This window comes from Lithobates pipiens, unplaced genomic scaffold (genome assembly GCF_037356315.1).
Source record: "Lithobates pipiens isolate NorthernLeopardFrog02 unplaced genomic scaffold, aLitPip1_a1.2 Scaffold_11, whole genome shotgun sequence".
NCBI lineage: Eukaryota > Metazoa > Chordata > Amphibia > Anura > Ranidae > Lithobates > Lithobates pipiens.
The window spans coordinates 4496668-4517358 of record NW_027507696.1 but is presented as its reverse complement, the minus strand read 5'-3'; the positions used below and the strand labels follow the sequence as shown (position 1 = coordinate 4517358).

The 20691-nt window shown below is 46.9% G+C and overlaps 1 protein-coding gene across 1 annotated transcript in view; it reads right to left on the bottom strand.

Annotated features, from left to right (window-relative positions):
* Positions 1-1199: 1199 nt before the first annotated feature.
* Positions 1200-20691, bottom strand: part of CCDC187 (coiled-coil domain containing 187) — a 151165-nt gene continuing 131673 nt past the window's right edge. The window contains exons 28-29 of the mRNA XM_077468195.1: positions 5651-7896; positions 1200-3010 (exon numbers count right to left, since the gene is read on the bottom strand). Of these exons, the coding sequence (XP_077324321.1) occupies positions 2996-3010; positions 5651-7896 (2261 nt within the window). The 3' untranslated portion in view covers positions 1200-2995. The remainder of the gene's footprint in view (positions 3011-5650; positions 7897-20691) is intronic.

Here is a 20691-nt window from a genome sequence, read left to right as displayed (position 1 = left end):
GTGCTTTGGGGTGGGGGGGCTGCGCGGCATTTTGAGGGCACGCGGCCTGGTACGGCTCAGGAGGGGGGTTGCTCGTTTGTCCCCACCCTCTTTCCTGGCCGGCCGGGTAGCATGCTCAAATAAGGCTCTGGTATGGATCTGGGGGGTACCCCCACGCCGTTTTTTTCGGCGTAGGGGGTTCCCCTTAAAATCTATACCAGACCTAAGGGCCTGGTATGCTCCTGGAGGGGGAACCCACACCGTTTTTTTTTATTTGGTGTGGAGTTCCCCCTTGAGAGCTCATTCTCTGATTGGCCACGGCAAAAGTCGCCTGGCCTTGGGCGACTTACAGTGGTGTTGTAAGTCTCCCCAAGTCGTGTCCAAGTTGCCTCCAAAAGTTGTGTTGAAAGTCGTGTTGCCCCTGTGTGAACCGGCTCTTAATGTCCTTTTTTAGGCTTTTATTTTCACCAGGTGATCCGGTCAGTGACACATGTCTTATTTTAAGGTGGCAACACTTACTACTCTAATGCAACTGTGGATGAGCAATGTAGCCAGCCTTGGACAACAGCATTGTCATACTGGGGGGAGTTTGGTATTAGCTAGACTAGTAGACTTATGCCGCGTACACACGATCAAACAATCCGGTGGAAAAGTCAGGCGGACTCAAGTCCTTCAATAAGGGGGCCCCTGGATACCGGCCCCCCACCCTATGTGAATGAGTATGGGGTACAATGTACCCCTACCCATTCACCTGTAAATAAAAGTAAAAAAAAAACAACACACAAGGGTTAAAATAGTTTATTGCACAGCTCCGGGGGTATTCTGTCCATCTTCGGGGGTCCTCTCGCCGGACTCCTCCGCTATCTTCTGCTAGCTCTTTTACTAGCGGAGGAGCCCGGCTTTCTTCCTCGCCGCCGCCGCCGCCCTCTTCTTCCGACTTCGGGGGTCTTGTCCCCCTATTCGGTTCTTCTTGCCGGGCCACCGCGCCTTCTTCTAGCTCTTTTACAGGCGGTGGCCCGGTCTTCTGTCGCCGCCTTCTGTTCTTCTCTTCAGATGTTGCCTCGTCGCTCTCTCTGCTCACAATGATGGGGACACGGCGAGCGGCGACTTATATAGGGACATCACCAGATGATGTCCCCGCCCAGTATGATGTCACAGTCCCAGCATCCTCTGGGATGGGACTCGATCGTGCGCACACGCCTTGCACAGTGGGGGTGTAACCATCTGTGATCGGCCGTGACTTCATCACGGCCAATCACGTGATATACAGCGATACACAATGGCTATTCACCCCCCTCAGTGGCGAGCGGTGTCTCCGTGACACGCCGCCACCGAAGGAACAGGGATGCACGCGCACGATCGCTCACACTCCCTGTTTAAACGGGAGGACGTCGTATGACGCCCTCCCACCATAAGAGATGCGTCATTTGACGGCAAGCGGTCGGCAACTGGTTAATATGCTTTATAACAGAACGTAAGGGGCACATTTTTTATGTTTTGGTCTTTTTTTCCTTTACATAGTAAAATATATTTTAAAAAAAGCCCAGTGGTTGCTAAATACCAACAAAAGAAAGCCCTGTATATAAAAAAAAAATGATATACAATTTGTCTAGGTACATTGTTGCATGACACAGTAATTGTCAACTGCACTGAAAACTGAAATATGCTCTGGTAAAGAAAGGGTTTTGTTGCTTGCTGTGCCCAAGACCCATCTGCCAGTCTCATGCCCACATGTCCCTGATACAGCAAGATATCATCAATAAAACCGCAGAGCCACTTGTCAAAATCTTCTAAGCTAGAAGGCACGTGCTCTCTGCACTTTTGCCTTCTATCCTATGGAGAGTTTGTATTCTCCATAACGCTGGATGAAGATCACACAAGTAGCTCTGTGGCATCTTGGGAGATACCTCTCTGGATCAGGGACAGTTAAATATAAACCTGGCAGGGTGGCTGGGGGCACAAAAAGCAACAAAATAGGTTTAGCTGCACCAAAAGTGTAGCACCAGCCTAATACAGGGTCATAGAGTAGGATTAGATTCTAGGTATTGATGCCTTTCAATGATATAGAAATGATCTATTCATCAAAATATAGTCCATCTGGAGAATTCGATAAAATGAAGAGAGAGAGAATCATCACCAACACCCGATATAACTGACTCTTACCATCAGTGTATGGACTTTACACAATTAACAAATCACTGAATGATCAAATCCAGTGTCCCTCTTATTAAACAAACGATCCACTAGTAATGCAAGAGATCCTTCTTCCCCTGACCCACTAGATATAAACAATTTAATCTCGGCAAAACCTTGGCTAAAAAATATGCTCCAACGGTATACCACAGTGATCACATGTACAGGTATAGGGAATGAAAAGGAAAACTCTCATTGCGCAGACATCCAACAGAAGGGAAAATTTATTAAAAAGGTACTTATAAAACTCACATGAATTACGTGCAATACAAGCATAAGAGAAAGCGTCCAGCGCTTCCCACCAACAAGATGGCGACCACTCCTCTGTCCACGCCACTACGTCACTCGTCCCTTATCCCCTATTTTTATTATTGTACCCAACAATATTGTGTTAGCAGCTATTCATATATTTTCTGTTCATAATTTAGCACAACAAATCTTCTTTTATAAATGTCTTTCACTTTAATATTTCTGAAATTAAAATTATTATTTTTTTTTTTTTTTACAAAAACTATTTATTGATAAAATTATTTTCTTAATCTTTTGCCACACTAGCAAACTTAATTATGCTTTTAACTGATTAGTCCAAGAACAAAAAGACTGTTGTAAATTAAATTATAGTGCAAACAAAAAAAGTGCATGAATTTAATTATAGTGCAAACAAAAATAGTGCATGAGTAAAAATTTCAATTGTCATTTTAGTAGTTAACGTCGAAAAATTTCATTTTCCCAGCAGGCAATGTCATCCTGTCAGACCGTTCTGGTTTATTGCTGAAGTGTAGGATGCTACTCCCCCCCCCAGGAGTCGGTTTACTTGTAGCTCTCAGGATGTAGAAGCCTGTGTACATAAAAAAATAAAAGTAAGTATAAACATGTAAAATGTTACAAACACATTCACACGTCACACCTTAGCCCTTAGACACACGGTCGGACATTCCAACAACCAAATCCGTCGGATTTTGTCCGAAACTGTTGCATACACACGGTCGGACGAAGTTGCCGTAAAATCCGATCGTTCAGAACGTGATGACGTTATTTCGTTACAACGGGACTACGTTCAGGCTAGTAGCCAATAGCTTTGATGTAGGAATTTGATCTGAGCATGCGTGGCACTTTGTCCGATCGGAACTCTCTACACATGATCGGAGTATGTTCCGATCGGAGCATTTTGTCGGAAAATTTTACCAACAAGTCGGAAAACTTGGTCTGTCGGATACTCCGACGGAAACAGTCCGATGGAGACCACACACAGTCGGAATATCCGACAAAACATTTCCGATCGGACACATTCCGTCAGAATCTCCGACCGTGTGTACAAGGGCTAAGAGCCGGTTCACTCAGGGGCAACCCGGGATCCAACTTCAGGTCGCCCCCAAGTCGCGCGGTTGAGAAAATCAATGGTAGTGAAGGGAGCCGTCTTAATGCACACAACAACAGTCTCTCCGAATTCAAAAAAGGTTCCTGTACGACTTCAAACCGACTTCTAGACGACTTGTACCCATTGATTTCAATGGAAGTCGCCTCCAAGTCGGATCTCCGTCTATATTGAAGCGACAATGTCGCCTCTCTAATATTAAAAACCGGCATGGGTTCCCCCTCCAAGGGCAAACCAATATCTACGTTCATACAGCATGTTTCTGATTTGTCCTTCTACAGATGTCCTATTTACTATAGGACTAACCATTTCACTTACAGAGCTAATTAGAGGAACTGTCACTATTTTGTGAGAGCAGTAGCACCACTAATATATGATCATTACATCCCTATTATTCATACATAATATGTTTTGTATAAACCTTTAAGATATACTGATGCTTTACAAAGAATTTTAGTTTTTTTTTAAAATGATCATTCTGGGAGTTAGTTGCTTTTTAATTGGTATACCTATGCTTTTAAGTGGGAGGGTGGCGACCCACACAATGCCCAGTGGGTTTGGGAAGGATGACACCCCACGGGTCCGTATGGCCACCCACCTGGTGGGGAAAAGCCAGTCAGGTGCATGAGCCTCAAGGGTTAATCGCAAAAAAAAAGTGTAATCATAGCAGGGTGTTATCCATGGTGTCCATCCCCTATGGTGGCACCATACCCACTGGGCATTGTGCGAGGTCACTGCTCTCCCTTCTTTCCCTCTATTCCTCGGGTACCCCTTTCCAACATGTTTTTTTTTTTTGCCCCCAATGGGGTTGATCATATAGGTGGGTGCCCCCTGTTATATTATTTACGAGTACTATTGGTCCTCCTCATGTACCCAGAGTACCTTCTCCTCTGTTATTCCCCTGGCAAAGAGGGATTTTCCACCCCAAACTCGCTCATCCACGTCTTTATGGGCCTTGCTTTGTGCACTGGTCCAAATCATTTGGTGGAGGGGGGATTATGGCGTGGGGTTGTATTTCAGGGGTTGGGCTTAGCCCCTTAGTTCCAGTGAAGGGAACTCTTATAGCATTAGCATACCAAGACATTTTGGACAGTATCATGCTATCATGTTTGGGGATGGCCCCTTCCTGTTCCAACATGACTGCGCACCAGTGCACAAAGCAAGACCCATAAAGACATGGATGTGTGAGTTTGGGGTGGAGGAACTTGACTGGCCTGCACAGAATCCTGACCTCAACCCAATAGTACACATTTGGGATAAATTAGAGCGGAGACCGCGAGCCAGACCTCACAAATGTGCTTCTGAAAGAATGGTCAAACATTTTCATAGCCCTTGTACACACGGTCGGAGAATCCATCGGAATGTGTCCTATCAGACCATGTTGTCGGATAATCCGACTGTGTGTGGTCTGCATCGGACTGTTTCCGTCGGACCAAATTTTCAAACTTGCTGGAAATATTTTCCAACAAACTGGTCCGATAGGACATACTCCGATCATGTGTAGAGAATTCCGATCGGACCAAGTGCCACGCATGCTCAGATCAAATTCCTACATCAAAGCTATTGGCTACTAGCCTGAACGTAGTCCCATGGTAACGAAATTACGTCATCACGTTCTGAAAGATCGGATTTTTCGACAACTTTGTCCAACCGTGTGTATGCAACAGTTTCGGACAAAATCCAACGGACAAAATCCGACAGACAAAATCCGACGGATTTGGTTGTCGAAATGTCCGACCGTGTGTACAAGGGCATAGACACACTCCTAAATCTTGTGGACGGCCTTCCCAAAAGATTTGAAGCTGTTATAGCTGCAAAGGCTGGGCCAACTCAATATTGAACCCTACAGACTAAGACTGGGATGCCATTAAAGTTCATGTGCATGTAAAGGCAAGTGTCCCAATACTTTTGGTAATTATGAGTAAAATTGACAGGACAGAATCCCAAATCAACCCCTCAGTCTCCGGGCAAACCCACTGATTGAACTGTATCCAGTTCATTAGCAACTGGCTGGAATTCGCTCAGTGTATGGCCAGCGTTTACGATTCCTACCAATGGAAAGCAAGAACAGCAATTTCTACATATTTCACATGATATGCATACCTGTAAATGTATTGAGTCATCCATAGGACAAGAATGTTTCTTTCCTTTCTTCTTTATTATTGTGTTATAGTTTTCTATGCATTCTTTTATCATTTCCATTACTATTTTATGAGCTTTGCCTTCCACACATCCACCGGACTCTCTCCCATTTGTAGTAAGTGATTGCAGCTTGTCATGAGTTTTGGTTTGAACCAAAGCATATTTTTCGCGGTTTTCCTCCGTGTTTTTTCTATGCTGCTTTACATTGCCTTTGTTGAATTTCTGCTGGGAGATTTTAGCAAATGTTTCGAGTACATCTGACAAAACTCTATTGAAAACCTTGCCTGTAACCTTTAGAACCAATGTTTCTTGTTTTTCTTGAAGAAGGCATGGCGGTGTTATTTTGTCAGTGTGAACTGCGCAAAAGAGACCAATTCGCAAACCCTGTCCAGGGTCCCGGTCTGCATTTGAAGGCTTTATTTTCACACCATTTGAGTACATCCCACAGGTATCAGTAATATTTCTATCAATGCTTGCCTCTGATGGCTTTAAACAACATGACCTAGTCTGGTTTATGTTTTTTTCAGACGATTGTTCTTTTTTATCATCCTTATTTTGTCCTTTCTGCATCGTATCTGAACCTGTTTGATCCCGAGGCCTGACATTTCTTGGAGATGGACCCTCACCGGATGCGTTATTGTCATCCGTGGCAGCGCCTAAACCCATTTGATCATCAAACAGTAGGTGCGAGATTTGCCCAGGTCTTACAAAAACACCGCACTGCACAGGACAATCAAAATACCTTATTCCTTCAAAAGTTCCATCATTGTCTCCTTCCGCCTTGTCCAGAACTACTCCTGCCCAGTAGCCATCCCTAAACGCCATTGACCCTTTATAATTCAGTGTGCCCGGCTTTGAAAGTTTTACCAATACCCTATCGCCAATCTCAAAGTTGAACAAAGGATCGTGCCTATCCTCTTCTTCTGCCTTTGATAGAGTTAAGAATGGTGTACGATGCCCCACAACATTGTGCAAATTCCTTTGTTCTTCAGGCTCGGCAGGTGGGGCTTCAAAGCTTCCATCATTAGGCAATTTAGAAGCCGATTCAGATGTTGGAACGAGAGCGTCTTCCATTAATAAATCATCATATAGTAAATTGATTTCTTCAATCAGGCTAGTTTCTGGACTACTGTGCAAACTGTCTGTTCCGGAGAAGACTATTTCTTCTGGTGGAGTAGGGAAGTCCTCTGAGTCAATATCATCACTTTTAATTGAACCTGCGTCTCTTGGGAGAGGAGGAAGCCCTTCGCTCTGATCCTGTTTTGCAGAGTACAAGTCTTCACTTCCGTAAGAAAGCTTTTCATCAACCGGAGAAAAGATTTCTGACAAGGTATCTTCAATAGGCTGTAGGACTTCATCTGTGATGAATATCACTTCTCCCTCACTAGGATGTGGGAAGCTTTTAATCTGAAATAAATCTTTTGAGGTTGCAGCATAAAACGGCGCCGTCTCAATTTTCCCCGAGATTACATTTTCCGTAAAAGATTGTTTCACATTCGTTTCCGTCATTCTTGTCCAGTCTTTAGTGTCGGATAAACTCATTCCTGCCACATTACTAATGTTTTCTGGACTCATTGATGTCGATTTCCGTAGGTCTGTAACTTTGACTGCGGTGTCATCCCGATTTTCAAGTAAATGTTCTACGCTGTACGTTTTAGAATCTGACTCTGTCACATCTTCAGAGGTTGGAAAGGATTCATATGCCAAGGGTGCTTTTTGGGTTTTTCTATCTTCCATAACCAAAGTTGCCCCAGTTCTGGAATTCAGGGATCCTTTTTGAGAAGTGGAAGGGTTAGAAGGTTCTTCTACAGATTTACCGTTGTGAAAAGCAGACCTAGTTATATTATTTTTGTCACTTTGTCCAAGAAGATTTGGGTCAAATGGCCGAGAGACGGACTTTTCATCAAAATTGTACCTGTCTTCAGTTGGAATACCGGCGCATTCCACGTCAAACACATCCGAATCGCCGCTCTCTGTGTCCTGACCATCCTGCCCCTGATCTGATACAGAGACAGAACTTTCTGAGATGGTAATGAGTTTAGCAGAAACTTTACGAAATTCTGCAAAAGAGGATAGAAGAGTGCCAGTTTCCTGTGCCTGAAATGAAACATTTGGTTCTGAAGGTTTCGGTATCCTGTCAATCTTGATTTCAGACACCAATTTAGTATCTTCTGTGGTCCCCTTGTCTGCAGTTAACACAACGAGATCTGAAATGGCAACATTAGAAATCATATTATTATGATCATTTTTTCTATCGTTCCTCTTCCCACCTAAAACATATTCACATTATAGGTAGATAGTTTCCAGTGTCATATATCTCTGCTGGTTTCCCAACTAGAGTCTCAATATTTGTGCGTATTTTTTTCATTATGTAAAACTAACTTCTACAGAGCACATGTACCCATATGTAATGGCTGCTATGAATGAGTGGAGCTGATAACTCAGCTACAGAGCTCTCCATGTTTTAAAGCAGTAAAAAAAAAAGTTATATATTGCAGCTTACTATATCTTATATGTGGTGGCTGCATTACTTTAATTTTTAAGGATTTCTTCCTTTATTTTCACCTGTTGATCCAGCCAGTAAGCTGAGTATTTTTCAACTTCATTTAAAAGACCAAGCTGTCCAGCAAAACTGGCAGTTGCAGGGTTGAGGCAAACCATTTACATACTGACAAGGATGCTCACAAAGTTAAACTTCTATTTGTAATGTAAAATCATTATCCCAAAAGGAAAAACAACTGTAACTGTACTGCAACTGCTTAATGTGGTTGTAAACCCTTACAAACCACTTTGACCTACGGGTAAGCCTAGATTAAGGCTTACCTGTAGGTCCAAGAAATATCTCCTAAACCTACACGGTTTAGGAGATATTTGCCGAAAGACAGGCACCGCTGTCAACGGCGATATGCCGCAAGTGGCGGCTCCAGTGCGCGGGATGTGACGTCATCGCGGCTTCGCCGAATGACAGCGCCGGAGCAGCGAGACCCGCCGAGAAGATGGACGGTCCGAACTACAGGGGACAGCGGTGACTTCGCTGGCTCCTGTGTCAGGTAAGTGACACATAATGGGCTACTATGCGATGTGATGCGATGCAATGCATAGTAGTCCATTATGCTTTACCTTTGCAGGGAATCAAAGAGGAAGTAAACTCATCAGGGTTTACTTCCTATTTAAAAAGTGTTAGCTGGAGTTCGGCTTTATTTTTTACTCATGTCTATTTAAATCTGCTAGTAAATCTAACACTACCCAGACTGACAGTGTTGCTGTCCAAGGGAAGTATGTTACTGGCTGGATCAACAGGTGAAAATAATGCAAAAAGAAGTCTAAAAAAAGAAAACTAAGGCAGTCATCACATTTAAGGATTGATAAGCTTCAATTTTTTTTTTTTAACTGTGTGGGTTTAACACCACTTTAGTTAGAGGCAGAGAGGAGGGATAGATAATGTCACGATCTTCGTCTCACCCAAATAGAGAATGCCAGGTATTTATGTTTAATGGTAGAGTGCAGAGCAAGTGACCCACTGTGACCAGTATACAAACAGCAAATTGCTCAAGAAGCACATCGAGGAGACCAGTGCTAACTTTTAATAGAACAGGCTACTACAGTGGATTTTTGCATCCCAAGTGGACCTCAGAATGTAAGCTAGTAAGTGTTATCCCTTGTACACACGGTCGGACATTCCGACAACAAAATCCGTCAGATTTTGTCTGACGGATTTTGTCCGAAACTTGTGTTGCATACACACGGTCGGACAAAGTTGTCGAAAAATCCGATCGTAGGTAACGTGATGACGTTATTTCGTTACGACGGGACTACGTTCAGGCTAGTAGCCAATAGCTTTGGTCTAGGAATTTGATCTGAGCATGCGTGGCACTTTGTCCGATCGGAATTCTCTACACATGATCGGACAAAGTCCGATCGGATCATGTTGTCGGAAAGTTTTATAGCCCAGCTCTAAAACTTTGTCCGTCGGAATGACGGAAATAGTCTGATGGAGCCCACACACGGTCGGATTATCCGACAACACGATCCAATCGGACATTTTCCATCGGAAGGTCCGACCGTGTGTACAAGGGCTTAGATGTAAACAAGCAGAACTAATGCAAGTTTAAAAAAAAGATAAATTACTGGATTTAGAAAAAAGATAATTTCTGGATTTCAGCTTCAATAGTTCATTAGTCAGATAAAGCTGCACTAATAAAAAAAAAAATTATAAATGGAAATTTTTTATATATATATATATATATATATATATATATATATATATATATATATATATATATATATATATATATATATATATATATATACAGTACAGACCAAAAGTTTGGACACACCTTCGCATTTCTTTATTTTCATGACTATGAAAATTGTAGATTCACACTGAAGGCATCAAAACTATGAATTAACACACGTGGAATTATATACTTAACAAAAAAGTGTGAAACACCTGAAAATATGTCTTATATTCTCGGGTCTTCAAAGTAGCCACCCTTTGCTTTGATTACGGCTCCGCACACTCTTGGCATTCTGTTGATGAGCTTCAAGAGGTCGTCACCTGAAATGGTTTTCACGTCACAGGTGTGCCCTGTCAGGTTTAATAAGTGGGATTTCAAGCCTTATAAATGGGTTTGGGACCATCAGTTGTGTTGTGCAGGAGGTGGATACAGTACACAGCTGATAGTCCTACTGAATAGACTGTTAGAATTTGTATTATGGCACGAAAAAAGCAGCTAAGTAAAGAAAAACGAGTGGCCATCATTACTTTAAGCAATGAAGGTCAGTCAGTCCGAACAATTGGGAAAACTTGGAAAGTGTCCCCAAGTGCAGTGGCAAAAACCATCAAGCGCTACAAAGAAACTGGCTGACATGAGGAGCGCCCCAGGAAAGGAAGACCAAGAGTCACCTCTGCTGCGGACGATAAGTTCATCCGAGTCACCAGCCTCAGAAATCGCAAGTTAATAGCAGCTCAGATTAGAGAACAGGTCAATGCCACACAGAGTTCTAGCAGCAGACACATCTCTAGAACAACTGTTAAGAGGAGACTGTGTGAATCAGGCCTTCATGGTAAAATAGCTGCTAGGAAACCACTGCTGAGGACAGGCAACAAGCAGAAGAGACTTGTTTGGGCTGAAGAACACAAGGAATGGACATTAGACCAGTGGAAATCTGTGCTTTGGTCTGATGAGTCCAAGTTTGAGATCTTTGGTTCAAACCACCGTGTCTTTGTGCGACGCAGAAGAGGTGAACGGATGGACTCTACATGTCCGGTTCCCACCGTGAAGCATGGAGGAGGAGGTGTGATGGGGGGGGGGTGCTTTGCTGGTGACACTGTTGGGGATTTATTCAAAATTGAAGGCATACTGAACCAGCATGGCTACCACAGCATCTTGCAGTGGCATGCTATTCCATCCGGTTTGCGTTTAGTTGGACCATCATTTCTTTTTCAACAGGACAATGACCCCAAACACACCTCCAGGCTGTGTAAGGGCTATTTGACCAAGAAGGAGAGTGATGGGGTGCTGCGCCAGATGACCCGGCCTCCACAGTCACCGGAACTGAATCCAATTTAGATGGTTTGGGGTGAGCTGGACTGCAGAGTGAAGGCAAAGGGGCCAACAAGTGCTAAGAATCTCTGGGAACTCCTTCAAGACTGTTGGAAAGACATTTCAGGTGACGACCTCTTGAAGCTCATCAGCAGAATGCCAAGAGTATGCGGAGCAGTAATCAAAGCAAAAGGTGGCTACTTTGAAAAACCGAGAATATAAGACATATTTTCAGTTGTTTCACACTTTTTTGTTCAGTATATAATTCCACATGTGTTAATTCATAGTTTTGATGCCTTCAGTGTGAATCTACAATTTTCATAGTCATGAAAATAAAGAAAACTCTTTGAATGAGAAGGTGTGTCCAAACTTTTGGTCTGTACTGTATATATATATATATATATATATATATATATATATATATATATATATATATATATATGTGTGTGTATGAGTTAAAGCGGTAGTAAACCCGCATTTTTTTTTTTTTTTTTTTTTAAAACCTGCAAAGCAAAAGGCATAATGAGCTAGTATGCACCGCATACTAGCTCATTATGAAATACTTACCTTAGAACGAGGCCCCGACATCTCGCCCGATCCACGCCGAGGAAGCCGACATGCTCCCTCGGCGTCTCTTCCGGGTATCGCGGCTCCGGCGCTGTGAGTGGCCGGAGCCGCGATATCGTCACTCCCGCGCATGCGCGCGGGAGATTTAAATCCGGCCGGACGAGCGCTGCCGGATTTTCGCGGAGAGAACCCCCTTGTGCGCATGCGCCGCTGCAGTCAGCGGCGCATACCGAGGGGAATATCTCCTAAACCGTACAGGTTTAGGAGATATTTTTTTTACCTACAGGTAAGCCTTATTATAGGCTTTCCTGTAGGTAAAAGTTAAAAAAGTGGGTTTACTTCCACTTTAAAGAGCAGATTAATTATGCTCAAAAACTGCCACCAGAGAGCAAAGGACTAGTCATCCATAATGCTTGTGGTCTTCCTGCAGCTAATCTTTTCTCATTACTGGCTTATCATGCCTTGTCCTGCACTGTGTCTCTGCGTGGAAGTGATCATCAGTGGGTGAGGCAGCCTGCACTTGGCCACCTTTGTTCATGGAGCTACCTCCAAGTGTTTTAGAGGATGTGGTCAGGATGGAACCACCTATCACATATGGTGGACGTGCCCTAAGGTTAGAAGATTCTGGATCAGGGTCAACAATTTCATATATACCCTTGCCCAGATGAATTTAATTAAAACAGCTAAACAAGCACTTCTGGGTGACAGGGTGGTGGAAGCCTCTAACTCCCAAAGGTGGTTACTCACATTTATATTCATATCAGCCAAAATAACTATAGCCAGGAGTTGGAGATCCGCTGCCCTGCCATTTGGTCAGCTTAAAAGTAAATTTTCGTGGCTAATGTTGAACGAAAGGTTGACGGCACTAATCCAGGATAAGATGAGGTTGTTCCACAAAGTCTGGGATCCATGGTTGGATTATCTTGCCAATGACCCCCAGAATGCTTGCTACCTAGGTACTTTCACATGCAATGGGCTTCTTGGTGCAGGACCGCATAACCATATCCATATTCCCCCTTCCCCAACCCTCTCAACCCTATTTCACCCTCCCAATTCTTCTGTTTTTCCCCCCTAAAGTTCTCACGTTTAAGTGTTTTATTTCAATATTACAGTGTGAATTGTTCAACGGGCTCACATATAGAGGACTATGGGTAGGTTGGCCCTCTGGAGGTCCGCCCGCACAGGGGGGAGAGTCGCCCCCCCCCCGATAGCTGGGTGGGGGGGTGGGTTCTTCCTGGTGGATGGAGTACCGGACGGGCCGGAAGCATACAAAAGACTAGTAGGTCCCTCTCATGGGAGACTTGTACACTGATTATTATAAGACTGTGGCTATCTTTTCTCATTACTGGCTTATCATGCCTTGTTCTGCACTGCGTCTCTGCGTGGAAGTGATCATTAGTGGGTGAGGCAGGGTTTTCCATCCACATGTTATAATCTCCAGCAAACAGGACAGTAAGCAGCAAATTTCCAAAGACTAGCAGTCAGCGCAGCAGTGGCTTAGATCATAAACTGCAGATATACAGCCGTAGGGCTGTAGGTACAGGAGTCCCTAGGCACCCTCACATACCAGCAAGTGCTGTGTTATTTTTCAGGAGACATTTAAGGAGAAAAGGTCGTTTTTTAGGGTACTGCCGCGATAACATAGCGAAAACTTCAGTTTTAAAATTTCCAACTTCAAGGTAACCAACACATTAAGTTGTTGCTAAAATTGGTTTGGCATCTAGACATTAAAGTGGTTGTAAACCCTTACAACACACTTTTTTTTTTGCAAATATCATTTTTATTAGTATTTCAAATAACAAAGAAAACAAAAACAAAAACCACATTTGGGGAGAACCCCAAAACAAACAGTAATAAGGAAAACAAAGGAAACAAAAGAGGTCGCAGCCTCACAAACATGCTGTATATGTAGTGGCATGGCAACATATGAAGTATTAGTAAAACACGTCCTATCCACCGACCTTGGAGGACTTGGACTGTTAGAGATGCTCCTGCCTCCCTCTAAAAACAAAACGGGCATGCCGAGGCCTAAACCAGCGCCTCAGCACAAGGTCAACGGGAGCAGGTCTGGAGCCGCGACCCAGAGAGAGAGCGAAAACTGAGACGGAAATAAAAGAGTGGCAGAGAGAAGAGAAAAAAGAAAAAAGGAAGAGAGGGGCGGGGGGGGGGGGGGGGGAGGAAGAGTCAAGGGGAGGAGGCGAAGGATAAGGGAAGGAGGAGGGAGGGGCGGAGTGGGAATGGCCTTACCTATGCGGTCTGTCAGCTACCAGCAGTAAGTGAATTAATGGCCAAACAGGGCTTTGCCCTCATCCGAGTATACAAACACGTTCCAGAGAGACCAAGTCTTGCGATATGTCTCCTGCCGATCCTGAGCTGTGAGCACTAGGTCTTCCATTTTATTAATATCCTCCACTTTCCTTACCCACATTGCCGCTGAAGGCGGAGTCTGCTGTTTCCAAAGCAAGGGGATGCAGGACTTGGCCGCATTCGTTAAGTGTCGTAGTATCGATCGCGCGTATTTCCTAGGGGGTATGTCCGAAACATGCAGTAAAAAAAAGGCTGGATCATTAGGGATCTGCCATTCGGTAAATTTTTGAGAAATGGTCCGGACCGCGGTCCAGAACTCAGAGAGCCTAGGGCAGGACCAAAAAATATGAAAAATAGTGCCCCGTTCTTCGCGACAGCGCCAGCAGCCCTCAGACGTGTCCGGGTAGATAAGGTGAAGGCGACTAGGCGTCAGGTACCACCGGACAAGAATTTTATAGTTCGTCTCTTGTATTTTGGTGCATATTGAGGACCGCAAAGCGAACCGCAGTATGTTGTTAACTTGTATTTGTGTAAAGGTGTGGCCCAAGTCCGCTTCCCATTTAGTGAGACCAGCGACGCATGGCGGGTGTGCCGGTGTATTAAGTAGGGCGTACATTTTAGAAAGGGTTCGGGAGATCGGTTCAGTGTCAGAACAGTATGTTTCAAAAGCAGTAAGCGGTCTGGAGTAGTCTAGGGGGTTCGGGAGAGAATGGAGAAAGTGGTGTAGGCGATTGGCGTTCCAAAAATCCAGACGGTACGGACCCAAAGGGTCCATAAGATCCGGGATGGACGTCCAATTTCCCCGCAGCACAAAATGAGAGGCCGTAGAGAGACCGGAGCTCCATAACGGTTGAAATTGTGCACGTGACAGACCTGGTGTAAAGCTGGGATTACCAAGGATAGGTGTCAACGGTGACGCTGTGGTCGTCAGAGACTGTTTCAGTGCCGCCTTTGCGCCTTGAAAGATTGTGACGCCAATAAGAGGGTGGGATTTCACTGCTCGCGGTAGTGCCTCGTAGCACCAGAGGGCCGTCCGCAACGGGATCGAGCACTGTTGTTGCTCAATTTGTGCCCATAGTTTAGCGTCGAGATTGCGACCCCAGTCCAAGATCCTACCTAAGTGTACAGCAGAATAATACTGTCTAACGTCTGGTAGCGCCAACCCCCCATAAGGTTTCGGTAGAGAGAGTTGGGATCGAGGTATCCGAGGCTGCCTCTGGGCCCAGACGAACCGGGTAAACAACGCCTGTACCTGTTTAAAATACGTGGGCGGAATTTTAATCGGTAACGCCTGAAAAAGGTACAAAAATTTGGGCAGGACGCACATTTTCAGCAGATTGCACCTACCGAACCAGGAGTGGATCCCCTTCTGCCATGAATCCAAAAGCAGCCTCACCCTAGCAAGGAGAGGAGGGAAATTTAGTTCATAGAGGTCCGACACATTCGGGGGGATGCTAGTCCCCAGATATGTCAGTGTGGTAGACGTCCATTTAAATTGGAAAGCGGATTGTAAAGTAGGCAGTAATCGGGGTGGTAACATAATACCCATAGCTTCTGATTTGGTAAAATTTATTTTCATGTTGGAAAATCTCCCATACTTCTCAAATTCCCGAAGCAAATTTGGCAGCGATATCCCTGGGTTAGTCAGCGTAAAGAGCATGTCGTCAGCATAAGCTGAGATTTTATGCTGAGACTGTCCAACGCGCACCCCTTGTATATCGGGATTAAGCCTGATCATGGCGAGGAAGGGTTCCAGGGATAATGCAAACAAAAGAGGGGATAAAGGGCAACCCTGCCGTGTCCCATTGGTTATCGGGAAAGGGGTCGAGAGAGTCCCGTTAACTTTAACTTGGGCTGTGGGGTTAGAATAAACACCCGCTATCCTGTTGAGCATTTGTTCCCCCAACCCCACATGTCGGAGCACTGCGAACATAAATGACCAGTTCACGCGGTCAAAAGCCTTCTCGGCATCCGTATTCAGCAAGACACAGGGGGTTTTAGCGGCCGTCGCCAAATGGAGCAGGTTTAGAACCTTCGTGGTACTATCACGGGCTTCTCTAGAGGGGATGAAACCCACCTGATCCAGGTGGATTAAGTGTGGAAGATGGGTGGCTATTCTAGTGGCCAGGATCTTAGTATAAATTTTCAAATCTATGTTCAAAAGAGATATCGGCCTGTAACTACCACAAGACGTAGGGTCCTTCCCCTCTTTGGGTATCACCGAGACATGGGCACTCAAGAAGTCTCTAGGAAAGCACCCGCCCGAGCCCATTGCATTAAATAGCGTGAGCATGGGCGGACCCAGTAGATCTATCAATTTTTTATAGTACTGCAGAGTATAGCCGTCTGGGCCCGGGGCCTTCCCAAGCTTCATGGACCCCATAGCTCTATGAATCTCCACCAAAGTTATTGGGGATTCCAGTTCTGCACTGGCCTCTGGAGAAATGGAGGGCATACGGGATGCCACAATATAATCGACCATGGCCGACCGCGGTGGGGGGTCAGCCTGGAGACTATAGAGATCGGAATAAAAATTACGGAATTCCTGAGTGACATCCTGAGGCAAAGTAACCTTCCGTCCCCCTGGTGCAACAACGTGGGGGATATATGTCAGAAGTTTACGTTCCCTTATCAGCCGCGCTAGCAGCTTTCCACACTTGTCACCCGCCTCGTAGGTCATCTTACGACAGGATTGCATGGCCGCTTTAGCCCTGTAATGAAGAATGTCCGTAATTTGTTTCCGTAGAAATTGTATATCGGTATCAGAGGAATGTGTAGGGGCATGTTTATGTCGGGCCTCCGCTAAGTGTAGGTTCTCCAATAACTGGTCAAGAAGTTTAGTGCGTTCACGTTTAAGCCGTGCCCCATGTTTGATAAGAACACCCCTGACTACAGTCTTGTGAGCCTCCCAGAGCACACCCGGATCACAGTCCGGAAGATCATTTTCTCGGAGGTAATGACGTAATGTCGCGGTCACCTCCTCCAGAACCTCTGGGATCTGCAGCAAGCTTTCATTTAGGCGCCAAAATCTGGTCGTCAGGTGTGGGGTGTCAGACAGTTTGTAAGTCAAAAAGATCGGTGCGTGGTCCGACCAAGTCCTGCTCCCGATGGAGGAATGTTCCACCGCATGTAGTTGGGAGTGAGGGATCATAAAATAATCAATGCGAGTGTAAACCTTATGTACAGAGGAGTAGAATGTATAGTCCCGTTCACTAGAGTGCTGGAGTCTCCAGACATCAATCAGTTGGGAGTTGTGGAGTGCCTTCGCAACCCTTTTAAGCTGATTCACTGGCAAGGAAGTACGACCCGCCGAGGTGTCTACAGATGGCAATAAGGGGACATTAAAATCCCCACCCAACAACACCTGACCTGCCCTAAAGCCCTGTAGTTTCTCCATAATTCCCTCCACAAAGGTGGCTTGGAGCTCATTAGGTGCATATATAGTTGCCAGGGTCACTTGAACTGTGCCAATGAGCCCCTTCAGAAAAACATAACGGCCAGCCGTGTCTATCAGGGAGGCTTGACATCTCCACGGAAGTTTGTGGGAGAGAAGTATGGAGACCCCCTTTGACTTGGCCAGCGGATTGACAGAGTGATACGAGAACGGGTAGTGTCTATTGCGGAGGTATGGTAGCGCATTAGATTTAAAATGCGTTTCTTGTATAAAGGCAACATCCGTGCGTAGCCTTTTCAGATCCGCCAGTAAAATACGCCTTTTTTCGGGCGTATTAAGGCCCTTCGCGTTAAGCGACAAAAGGCGGAGGCGAGGTGAGGCCATACCTAGACAAGGGGGACAGAAGGGGACGCAGGGGGGACGGGAGTCGGTAGGGAGGGGGGGGGAGGGTAGGTGAGGGAAAGACAGAGGGGAAGTGTGGGAGGGGGGGTGACTGGAAAGGAAGAGAGAAAAAAAAAAAAAAAAAAAAAAAGGGAAAAGACAAGAAATCAAAGAAGTAAAACTGTTGTCGGAAACCGGGCCTAATGCCCTATGTTTCCAGAGAGGACTAAAATAGTTAATTGCATATAGTGCTTTGAGGGCAAAACATACCCTCTAGCAGAACATGCTAGCCTATGGGGGGGAGCAAACCGTACAGGGAAGGAAATAACCAGTTCCCTATACCAGTCTCCCACCTTGTAGTATCACTATAGCAAAATGCACAACCCCAGATAGAATGGAGCACATGTAGCGGGATAAACAAAAAATAACAAAATAGAAAGCAACCCACATATAACCATCAAGCAGAAAAAAAAAAAGGGAAAAAGAAAAAAAAAAAACCAAACAAGCAAGGAAACACAATAATTGTGAAAGCATACCGAACCCAGACGATACACGGCCTAGTCTATGCAAAATCGCAGTCAGGAACCAAAACCGTGCACCGTCTGTAGGGCGCCGGCAAATGGGCACCTCCCCAAATCCCCCCGCCCCCCACACAGCACAGGGAGACATGAAGGCACACAACGTGTAGCCGACCAGAGCGACACAAAGCCCCATCCGTGCAAATCCGGGCACTGGCATGGGCGCCGCGTACCGTCTGTCTCACCCCCACAATAAAACACAGCCCCAATCTCCCCGCCCATCGCAACCAACCACCCCCCCATGAAGTCCCCGCTCCACAACCAACAGATAGAGAAACATTAAGTCCCACCAGGTACGCCCGGTATAGAGTCCCCATACCAACCTCAGGGGGAGATCCACCAGCCCCCCACCCACCACCCACCAAGTCCAGAACCCCCATCCACATGAATCCTGGTCGTCTTCGGAACAGCAGCTCCGTACGGTAGAGGGTAGAGCAAAAAGAGGGGGGGGGTACCCAAAGACAGTCTAGGTACAACGGGATGCTGGGAGGGGCGGCGGAAAGACCCCCCAGAGTCCAGGCAACAACACAGGCCGGGGCACCCACGGGACCCAAGGACCACAAGCCAGGGGCAGGAAGGGCTCAGCAGCACCACCCCCTCCATCAACATCCCAGGGCAGGCTGTGGGCAGGACAGAACATCAGTGCGGGGGAAGCCACCCAGCAGGTCGGGCAGAGGAAGTGGGCCACCGCCGCAGCGTGTGGCCCAAGTCAGCGGGGGGGGGGGAGCCAGGGTAACTACTATGGTCGCAACCGGCCAACAGGGGGAAGCCGTCCAGACACGGATAGCAACCGGAGGGACAGAGGCAAACGGGGCCGCCCAGAACATTAGCGGCATCAGCATCAGCAGGCGGGGGGGGGGGGGGGGGGGAGGAAGGGAAACCCAAAGATAAAAGTCACCTTACAGTTCCCTGGAGATCTCCGGAGAAGACGCCCTGGGCCTCCGACGGTTCCTCTGCTGCCTGGGCGGCAGGTCTCCGCGGCGGCCAGGGCCCGCAGCTGCACCCTGAGCCCGGGGCAGAGGGGCTAGCCAATTCGGGATTGTGATAGGGTCCGCCGCCAGGAAGTCAAACAGGTCCGGTAAGGAGCCAGGGTGGCGGAGATGGAAGAAACGCTGGTCCATTCGGAACGTGACCGACAGGGGATAGCCCCATCTGTAAGTTGCTCCCCTGCGACGAGCTAGCTCCAGTAGAGGCTTCAACAGGGCCCGCCTCTGTAGCGTAGCACGAGAAATGTCCGGCAAAATCTTCAGGTCCACCCCATCAAACTCTACGGCAGGGGCCTCCCAGGATTTCCGCAGGACCTCCTCCTTATGAAGGTAGTGGTGCAGTCGACAGACTACATCGCGTGGTCTGTCAGGGTCCGTCGATCGTGGGCCCAGGGCCCTATGAACCCGATCGAACTCCAGGCGAGGCGGCAGGTCCACTCCAGGGATGCTGCGGAATATCGCCGCCACCGTGGCCGCCAGGTCCTCTGATCCCGTCGCCTCCGGTAGACCTCGCAGTCGCAGATTGTTCCTGCGACTACGGTCCTCCATCTCCTCCAGCTTTAATTGCTGCCCCAGCAAAGCTTCCGCCTGGGCGGTCCGAACGGCCTCCAAGGCCGCCACCCGGCCCTCCAGAGCCGCCAAGGACGTCTCGCCGCCTGATACTCTGGTGGTGAGGACCTTCACCTCCTCCCGGACGAGGGATATCTCCTTGCGGTGGGCAGCCTCCACCGCTCCGATAAGCGTGGCAATGTCCGACTTGGTAGGGAGGGACTGCAGCAACGAGCGGAGTTCCTCATCCAGCTGGAGCGGCGGCACCGCTGCTCTCGGGACGTCAGGCACTTCCCGGTGGAAATCCAAGGGGGTGTCCATCAAGGGATCCGCTATGGAGGTCTCTGGGTCGAGGTCCGGGGAGGCGCAGGCAGCACGGTCCCCGCTGCCGCAGGCACGTGGCGCCGCCATGACAGGGCCCGGGGAGCGGAGCTGGGACAGATGGAAAAGCCTCTCTATATCCCCCGTCTGCGGCGCGGGAAGGGTCGGCCCGGCAGGGATGCTCTTCCGCAACGCAGCCCGCTTTTTCGAGGAGGGCATAATGCGGTAAACTGGTAAACGTCTGCAGAGAAGGTGAGAGACGGCCGGGAGCTCGAGCAATGCACGTCCCTACTCCGCCATGTCCAGGCCACGCCCCCCTACAACACACTTTGACCTACAGGTAAGCCTAGATTATACCTGTAGGTCCAAGAAA